Source organism: Coffea eugenioides, chromosome 3 (genome assembly GCF_003713205.1).
Source record: "Coffea eugenioides isolate CCC68of chromosome 3, Ceug_1.0, whole genome shotgun sequence".
NCBI lineage: Eukaryota > Viridiplantae > Streptophyta > Magnoliopsida > Gentianales > Rubiaceae > Coffea > Coffea eugenioides.
The window spans coordinates 38,960,866-38,970,812 of record NC_040037.1 but is presented as its reverse complement, the minus strand read 5'-3'; the positions used below and the strand labels follow the sequence as shown (position 1 = coordinate 38,970,812).

General features: G+C 36.9%; 1 protein-coding gene across 1 annotated transcript; it reads left to right on the top strand.

Annotated features, from left to right (window-relative positions):
- The first annotated feature begins 2,467 nt into the window (after positions 1 to 2,467).
- On the top strand, positions 2,468 to 9,423 carry LOC113765296 (ankyrin repeat-containing protein At5g02620-like). The gene is made up of 3 exons (XM_027309425.1): positions 2,468 to 3,726; positions 6,286 to 6,695; positions 8,196 to 9,423. Exons 1-3 carry the CDS (start codon positions 3,234 to 3,236, stop codon positions 9,054 to 9,056), a joined length of 1,764 nt encoding a protein of 587 aa, XP_027165226.1. The 5' UTR covers positions 2,468 to 3,233; the 3' UTR covers positions 9,057 to 9,423.
- Positions 9,424 to 9,947: the final 524 nt, after the last annotated feature.

Here is a 9,947-nt window from a genome sequence, read left to right as displayed (position 1 = left end):
TATATCCTTGTTTAGTTTTGGATGCTACTAAATTTATCTTTTTAGACTATTCTTGTTGAAGCATTTTGGAAAAATTTTCAGCTGTGCAGTTGAGATCTTTTCTAGTCAAATATGGGGTGTGGGTATGGTACAACACAGGTTTTTAACATTGTGGAGTTCCAAAGGATAAAATAAGAGTGTGAATATCATTTAACTTTTTTATACACCACTGCCAGTGTAATTTTTTTTTTTTTACACAAATAGGTTTAGATCATATTACATAACATAAATTCTAACTTGAAATTCAAATCATGCCATATGTGACATACATTCAAAACTGCCAATATAAAAAAAAAAAATCACTACAGTGAAATTATCCCTACAGTGAAATCGGAGTGTTTGGACAGTGAAATTATCCCAAATAATAGTTCGCTTGCATCATAAACACATTTTCCAACCTATTTTTTTATATTTCCAATAATTTTTTATCTCACATACATTACATCACAAAAAGTACTACAGTAATTATTTCAAATAATACTACTCTATCCAAACAAACACACATAAGTAAAATATAAAAGACTCGATATAACATAAATATCGTATTAATCAAATGTCAAGTTTTCAGCATGAGTAGAACACGTACGTCAAAATTTTTTGAGGTACTTGGCAATTTTAAGTATCTAATGTAAGCTAAAAATTGATTCATCTTTTCCTGATACTCTTCCAATATTGGAGAAACTAAAGGGTTTTTCCTCTTTTTTTTTTTTTCCTTTTGGAATACTGGAGAAACTGTTAGATTAGGTTTGAACAAAGAATGTTTGGAATATATATTGGAATAATAATAATAGGTTTCTCTTCTTTACGAAAGATAAAGTCAAACATGACTAAACCAATGGCTAAAGCAAGTTACATAAGCTGCTCTAAGTTTGCTACAAAGTAATTTGACTAACTTATTATATTTGTGGTTCCAACTTTAAAATTATTCAAGACTCTGGTTTCAAGATTCAACAGGTGATCCCAAGTAAATCTTGAAGCTATGTACAAAAAACTTGCAACAGTTTTGACCCATCATTATTCACAATATTCCTGTCAACTAATACAACATTAAAAGTCCACCACTAGGATATTATGCAGCTATATTTGACCCATGGTTTGGACACATTGGATTATCAGAGTCCATGCATGACATCTTGTTATTGTGTTTATCAAGGTTTTGGTATGTGTCAATCAATCATATAGGATAACTAACAAACATGCTTAGGAATTGGGATGGAAGCAGCATCCAATGGGTCAATTGACCATGTGTTTTGCATTTTGGATATGTTGTTGGTCCCATGGATCATCTAATGGCCGCAGCATGGTAAAACAATTCCACCATTCTTCATGAGAGAGAGAGAGAGAGAGTCTTGGTGTAACTTTGACATTTTTAAGACATCAAGGAGAGAATTATCATTGAAAGACACTATTACATAATTTTCTTCAAAAAGAAGAAAAGGGCAAAAGATCAATCACATTTAGCCCCTAAAAGATTTGATCTAGTGTAAACTCACACCCTGGTCTACCATTTTCATTGAACTTGTTGGTCACTCTAGATCAATCGTAATCTTTGGAGCAATTTTACTTTTGGTCAAATTGACGTCATCATCTGTGTATTGTTTAAAAGAAATTTTACTTTCTGCTATTCATGTTATTCACAACGACAACAAGAAGAACTTAATTTCATAAGATGAAATAAGTAAGGTTGAGAGTTAAATACTCGTGCTTGTATAATTCGTATGTCCTTTAAACGTTCCGTTCTAAATTAACCATAATAATAACTAAATCAAGTATTGCAACAGCAACTTTGGCATATTTTTTAAAAGATATTTTAATTTCTCATCTTAGTGCTCTTCACAATGAAAGTGAGAAGAAACTTGATTTCCACGCTTCCGTGAGGTAGAACGAGACGTTTTATTCTAAATTAACTATACAAATGGAATCGAGCTTTGGGACGGCAACTCGACGCAACCAATGTCACAAAATTAAAGAAAGTGGGCAAAATGTATATAGACACCATATAAAATGGCAAGTGCGTAACAAAATTGGACTTGCCTTGATCGAAAATGAAAGACCCATCCAAGACCAACTTGAAATTGTACGTTTTCCTTCCTTATAATAATTGAAGGTCCCATGAAAAAGTCAGGTCCCACAAGTGGGGTCCCGATTAGACCACTAAAATGGCCATAATATATGGGTAGTGCTTCACGCCACGGTGGGGTGGCTGGCCCCATTTCTAATGTCTTTTAGTGTTGCATTTGTGATGGAATCATCAATGGCGGCCATTATTTGCACTAACTGTTAGGAGCTTTTTTTTAAATGTTTTGTTTCTAGAAGAAAAAAAAAAACTACTTTAATACTACCTACACTATCCAAGTGGATTTTTTGGGCAGTATTGCCTTTTTGAAGTATATATGGTAGCAAATGTAAGATTTTCAATGAAATGTTAGGTCGAGTTTGGTTTCAGTGACTGTTGAAGTGTTAAAATAAGTTTCGTACTGAATTATCTTGAGGAGGGCCAAAGCATTTCACTCCTTATCTTATCTTTGCTTTTGGTAATCTATCACTGTAACACGCATGTGGAGGATGTCTCTCTGTCTTTGTCCTGTGTGGGGTTATCCGACCTTAAAGCAAATTTCTCCATTATTATTGCTTCTTGGGGCTTTATGAAGAAAGAATCTATCTGGGTTGGATTTGTTTCTCAGGTGTTCTTGATTTTATCTTCTGGGTTGGGGTAGGAGTAAGTTTTTTGATAGCATCTTTGGATAAAATTTGGTTCTTGGGGTAAAGTTTACTGTAAGTTTATCGAGTTTGGATTTCTGGGTCTTGTTCTTAACTGGTGGCTCGTTGAAAAGATGGCATCTTTATAGGTTTCTAATGACTGTTGAGGCTGGTAGTTACTAATCAAGGAGATTTATAGGTCTTTTGAGCTTCTACAATAGAAGTTACTGGGGTTTTATGAAACTTTTGGTGCAAACGTCCAGTTTCTAAGGAGCTTTGATCTCTTCCGAATTTGAGGTGAAGTTTCAAGTTGAGGCTGTTTGAGATTTTGGATTTGAGCTAAGAAGGTGTTGGATTGAGATTTCTTAGAGAATTTTCTTACAATTTGCAGTTGATGATGGCCAAAAACTTTTGAAATTCTATTGGGGAGGAACTTTCTTTGTTCCCTTTTTCAAGTTTTTTTTTTTTCAAGTAAGGTTTCCTGGATTCTGTGTATGATCATGGAGAAGCAGAATAGCTTCAGGCCTGCAAGAATTGAGAAGCATCCAAGTTTTCATGGGGTGATTGAAAAACAGCAAAGTTTTCAGGGTGGGGTGGCAATGGAGAAGCAGAAGAGCTTTAAGGGATTAATGGAGAAGCAGAAGAGTTTCAGGATGGCTATGGAGAGGCAGCTAAGCTTTGGTGGTGAGAAGAAACGGAGCAAAGATTCTCCTGGAAAACGAGGGGACACCCCTCTTCATCTTGCTGCAAGAGCTGGGAATTTGACTAAGGTGAGAGACATTTTTCAGAAGTGTGATGGTAGTGTCATTAAGGATTTGCTGTCCAAGCAGAATCAGGAAGGTGAGACTACTTTGTTTGTGGCTGCTGAGAATGGGCATGCATTTGTTGTTGGAGAGTTCTTGAAATACATTGATGTTGAAACTGCCTCCATTCGTGCAAATAGCGGTTATGATCCGTTCCACGTTGCTGCAAAGCAGGGCCAACTTGGTGAGTGCTTTCTTCTTTTTTCCTCCATTATATGTAAATGCAATAATTTTCATTCTCTCATGCCTTTTCCAGCTATACATAGAAAATCTGTTTCATTCGTGGGAAGTGTTCTTTTAGCGTCTGCAAATGCTAAATTTATGAGCAATAATCTAACCTAAGCTTCTAACTGAGATTTTGTACCTGTCATATGATGCTTGTTAAGATTACTTGGTTGCTAAAAGGGACCAACAGTAAATATCCAGAGTATCGACATTTATACTATGCTAACAAATGATAGTAATAGTAGTGATCAGTTTCTTTTTATTCTTGAAAAATGTCTACCTAAGTGTTCTAACTTCGTGAACTCCATTTCTTCAACCATTCAGTACATTTTCCTCTAAGGAGTTCAGTGTTTTTTGGTTATTGATCATTCAAAGATGTACAGCGGGTCAACATGTGATGTTATCTGAAGCCGCAGTCACTAAAAAGATTGTACATGTAATTTAACACAACGCAATGCAGCTTTCTACATCTTACCAGAGCTTAGTTGCATCTGTATTCTATGTATATGTACAAATACATGTGGTTGTCTTGTTTCCTTTTCTGAGGTTTTGCCCTCGAAGTGAGAGCGTGATGGATGGGTGAAAGGTTCCCCATCCTTTTTTGTTTGGGGGCTTGAAACTAGCATCTCAATCTCCCATCCTAGATTCTATAATTGCTTCCACAATTCTCAATCTTCAGTTTAAGGATTTGGCACCAGTTCAAGAATGAAATTTACCAGTTATTCAGATCCATCAGCTGATTGAAGCTATGCTTACAACTTCTTCCCATATGTATGTAAGGCACATACGTAATTCTCCTTCTGGAACTTGTGGTATTGTCACTCCAAATATCGTCTAAGATAGCTAGGGTTCTGACTATTGTTTTAGTAACCAGTGTAATTGGATTTTGATACGTAGAGAATGTATGATGACCCTGGTCCTCTGTAGGATTTGTTGCTATAGGGAACAAGATTCAGCGAGTCATCTAGGAAAAGCATATGGTAGTCTCATGAAATATTAGAAATATGAAGAGTTTGGTGAGTCTGTGAAGGATTTATCTTCAAATTGTTCCATTACAGGCAGAAGCCTGTCTAGTTACTGTTTTCATGTAAAAATGAGAGTTGCGATTGGATTTTTGTTTGCTTCTTAACATATTTAGTGAATACTCAAATATAGGGAGGCTCCACTTTGCATGCCATCTCAAACCATGCAATTCTTTGCATGTCATCTCAAACCATGCAATTCACTGCAGTCAAATGCTTTGTAAGCTTCAAAATCTGTACCTCTGTGTGCTATGGTATTCTATATGCTTTTCGTCAATGGTACCTGGTGTGACAGGGACAACTTTGACTTCTTTTTCACTATTTAATGACTGCCTGTTATAAAGCATTTTGCGTATCTTAAGTTTTTAGGATAAGATTTCTTTTTGCCAAAACAAAAACATTTTTTGTATCAAACTAGAGCTGCAAAAAATAAATTTCTCATTTCTTACTTTTGCTAGCACAACGTGACAATAAAATTTGTCTGGAAAGGATCTACAGAGCCACACATTAGACAATCTGACAGCCGGTGAAGATTGTCAAGAAGTGGTTCTGAGATATTGTAACTGAGGTCTATACAATGTTTGAAGCTGTGTTATGTTTAATTTAGCTGACCTTCTGAACTTATGATCTGAAGGACTTGTGCAATTTGACCAGTGTCCTGGGGAGTGTTAGAGCTGAGAATGTGATGATCTCCTTTTGAGATGTTTTTGTAGCCTGACAAGAAACTGGTGAAATGATTAAAGGTCCACAACTAAGGGCAAGACTTGGTGCAACAAACAGGTTGCTGTCAACTAGGTGGTTTGTGGAGAACCTTTTAAACCTAGCCCCCCTAAAGATCTAATTACAGGACCAAGGCATCCAGTTTAAGACAATCTTAAGTCCTAGCAGGTGTTGTCTTGCTGCAAAGTTTTTGCTGACGAAATTACTGACCATGAAGACTTACAATCTGACATTTTTCATCTGTTGTAGTGATTGCCAATAAAGTTGTTGTCATCCTGTATTTTCTTAAAACTGTGCTCATAAAGGTGTGAAGCTTGATTTATAAAAAAAAAAAAAAAAGGTCTGAAGCTTGAACTTCCCCATTTTAGAGGCAATGAGAGTTTCGAGTTGGACCGTGCACTGTCCTTTTTACGGCTTTTATTTTAAGGGTTGAGGAAATGCCCTTGGTACTGAGTATCTTCCTTTTGTCACATCAGATTATTGATGCAAGAGTCAGTTTTTTCTGATATTTATAATATTTTTATGAATTAAAATTGGATATTCTGGCTCTTATGTTTTGCATTTGGATTCTGATGGAAAGTTTTGCTAAAATTCATGTACTTAATACCTTAAGAGTGAGTTAACATCATATGATGAGATATTCATCGAAGGGATAGAATTTTTTTGTATCTTAGTTCAAATGTGTATTCGGAGGTCAGTTTGCTCCTTTTTTTTTTGTTTTTTAAAATTTTTTTCAAATTCATCTTATTGGAGTATCTTTTGGTATAAATTTGCAGAAGTGCTGAAAGAACTATTACGGTTTTTTCCCAACCTGAACATGACCACGGATTCATCCAATACTACCGCTTTACACACAGCTGCTGCTCAAGGACACGTTGATGTAGTCAATCTGCTTCTTGATATTGATCCTAACATCGCTAAGATAGCTCGAAACAATGGCAAGACTGTGCTTCATACGGCTGCAAGAATGGGTCACTTGGAAGTTGTGAAATCACTTTTGAGCAAGGATCCCAGCATAGGATTCAGGACTGACAAGAAAGGTCAAACTGCACTCCACATGGCTGTGAAGGGCCAAAACGTGGAGATTGTACAGGAATTAATAAAACCTGACTCCTCTGTTCTGAGCTTGGGAGATAACAAAGGAAACACGGCACTCCACATCGCAACAAGGAAGGGTCGAACTCAGGTTGTACAACTTATTCTGTCTATTTCTTTTTTATGCTTGACAAAGTTTCTTGGGTTTCTACCTGTTTGATATATTTCTTCTTATATTTGGACATGTAACATTAACATTTTGTGAGCAATGTCTCTAAAAAAATTTGCTTATTTCTTGCCTACCCTTGCCAACTTATAGGTTCATGTACTTCCTTCTTGGTTTCTAAGGTGTTTAAAAAACTTAAAACCAAATGGGGAATGGAGTTTGTGCATTTATATCTCTGTTACCTTGTCTTTACGTGCAGACCTGTGCATTCTTGGAGAAAACTTTTAGTCTTGGCATGACTTTGTTCATGGACTCAAGGCATGAGTTGTAAAAAATTGGCTAAACTAAGTGACAATATGAATCATTGTGTGTTTATTTGTGTTACTCTTCTTACGATGGGTGAATAGAACATAATAAAAGGACATGTGTCCTGGGCAGCACTTTTTATTACTAATCTGCTGTCTTTCTGGAAGGATGGCTAGTGTTTTCTCCAACTTTCTTGAATTGTAGTGGTCCTTAAACCACATAAGATTCTTTCCAACTTTCTCATTTGCTGAAATTTCACACTATATGCAGACATGTGGATTGAATTCTGTGAACATTGTGATCGCAAAGCTTGAGTTGTTGGAGAAGACATTCTGTGAACATTGTAAATGGTGTCCCTTGATATGTTTTTGAATTCTTCTACTCTGTCCAGATTTTTCATTCATTCTATTAGGTGGCAGTGAGAACTGAACCAAGTTCTTTGCCTGCTCTTCTTATCTCCTCCTTTATAGCTTGATCTATCTAAGTGGAAAAGCAATTTACTTGCGCAAATGCAGATTGGTCCACTTTACTCTGGCCATGAAAATTTTCAGATGCATTTTATGTTTTAATTTGCAATAACCTGCTGAAATCCAGAATCTGGCCTTCTTGGTTGCTTCCAGTTAATTTGAACCATTCTAAGCAAGGAAGTGTTTTAGAATTTTTCACTTGCTTTCTTTATGGCACATGGTCTCCAGGGACACTGGTTAAGCTGCCATTTTATTTGTGATATTCTATTGTACTGTCAATCTTGGTTTTCATACAGTCAACAAGCTGACAGACAGGAAATAACTTTTTTAGTAATCTATTAAGTCCAGTTTTCTTTTTTTTTTTAATCTGATAAGGCTTTAGTACAATTATAGTCCTACGACAGCCATAAGTTGGATAATTTAGCTACTTCCATGCGGTAATTGACATCTGTTCATCTAAGAGCAGGGTTCAATCTTTCTTCGTGAATTGCATGCATGGTCATTTGAATAGCAATTGGAATCTAATTGCAAAACTTTGTCAAACAAGCGTGTATGTTGACATTTCTTGGGAAAAGAATTTGGCTTATTGGAATTATCTGGAAGTGGCAGATTCTTGCATTTTTACAGGTTCAATTTAGCAAAACCTGGGGGTTTATTTTATTATTGTCTGGTTTCAATGACAATGTTCTTACCTAGTTCTGTGATGTTGCAGATTGTACAGAGTCTGATAGCAAGTGAAGGCATTGAGATCAATGCAACTAATAAGGCTGGAGAAACCCCCCTTGATATTTCGGAAAAGCTTGCAATGCCAGAATTAGATAGCATTTTAAAAGAGGCAGGAGCTCTTCATTCTCAAGATCATGGAAAACCACCAAATGCTGCAAAGCAACTCAAACAGACTGTCAGTGACATAAAACATGACGTGCAGTCCCAACTCCAACAAAGCCGTCAGACTGGCTTTAGAGTAAGGAAGATTGCTAGGAAAGTGAAGAAGCTCCACATTAGTGGCCTTAACAATGCTATCAACTCTGCAACAGTCGTTGCTGTCCTGATTGCAACCGTTGCCTTTGCAGCCATCTTCACTGTACCCGGCCAGTATGTCGAGGAACGAACAGCAGGATTTTCACTTGGGCAAGCCCATATAGCTAAAAAGGCAGCTTTCTTAGTCTTCATTTTGTGCGATAGTCTGGCCTTATTTATCTCCCTTGCTGTTGTGGTGGTACAGACATCTATTGTTGTGATAGAACAGAGGGCAAAGAAGCAACTTATGTTCGTGATAAACAAGCTTATGTGGACGGCATGCCTCTTCATTTCAATTGCCTTTATTTCTCTCACCTATGTGGTTGTTGGACGTCATGAACAGTGGCTTGCTGTGTATGCAACCATAATTGGTGGTGCTATAATGCTTGCTACAATTGGCTCAATGTGCTTTTGTGTGGTCCGGCATAGGTTGGAAGACTCAAAGATGAGGAGCATAAGGAGAGCCGAGACACTATCAGGTTCCTTTTCAGTGTCAATGGTATCAGATCCGGAGTTATATGGTGAAAAGTATAAAAGGATGTATGCAGTGTAGGGACAGTCAGTTCCTGTGAGCGTGGGCATCTGGAGCAGAAAGATACCTTCAATGACTTCTGCACTAGTATCATTATCCTGCAATATTAGCTGGATCATATTGCGTTGAGCTGCATTTGGCACTGAAGCTCAGGATGATGAAGATTTCATCAGCCATATTATAACCAGGGTTTAGATTTAGTATGCTATGATGGCTCCCAAATCAGGATTCTGTACAGGTAAAGAGAGAGTGCTGACGGTGAGATTTTGAGTTGTATCCTCTGTATAATTAACCTCTGGGTGCATGCTGTTTTGAGCTACAAATAATCTATGGTTACATAAAGTAATAATGGCTGATATTAATCTTCATGAAGCCCCATTCTGCTTTATTATCTTTGTATCTCAGTTTTCCTATTCTTGTTAATACTTGGAAAAAACGCAAGTCTGCAAGATATTCAAGCTGGGAACAAGGTTAAACATAAAAACAGAAAAAACTGGGAAACAAGGTCATTCTGCAGAGTGATCAAGGGGAACCGAGTGATGGTTTTGATCGTCAAGTAGAAACCTAAAGGTCTAGACTATGCATTAAGTTGTGTTGGAAGGACAAAAGCACTTGGAACAGAGAGGCATGACAGAGGATTTAGAAGGAACTTGATGTTTTTTCTTCTCCTCTGTTTTTTGTGGGATGCGAATGTTGAAACTATATCCAAAGCTGTAGGCAGGTGACATGAAATATTAGTTGGTGAGTGAAGCAAATTTGCATGTGGTTAGCTTTTTCGATCTTGTTCGATAATTCTTGAGCAATTTTCATTGACGTGATGAAGGTAAAGCATGTGACACGAGTGAGCTCAAAGAGTTACAGTGTCTGGAGAAATGGTGGATTCACATAACAATGTGATAGTCCAAATCTCCA

Excerpts from the sequence above, each read along its gene's own strand:
- LOC113765296 (XM_027309425.1), top strand. The coding sequence starts at position 3,234 with ATGATCATGGAGAAGCAGAATAGCTTCAGGCCTGCAAGAATTGAGAAG. Across the intron at positions 3,727-6,285 it reads TGCAAAGCAGGGCCAACTTG|AAGTGCTGAAAGAACTATTA; the intron begins GTGAGTGCTTTC and ends ATAAATTTGCAG. Across the intron at positions 6,696-8,195 it reads CAAGGAAGGGTCGAACTCAG|ATTGTACAGAGTCTGATAGC; the intron begins GTTGTACAACTT and ends GTGATGTTGCAG.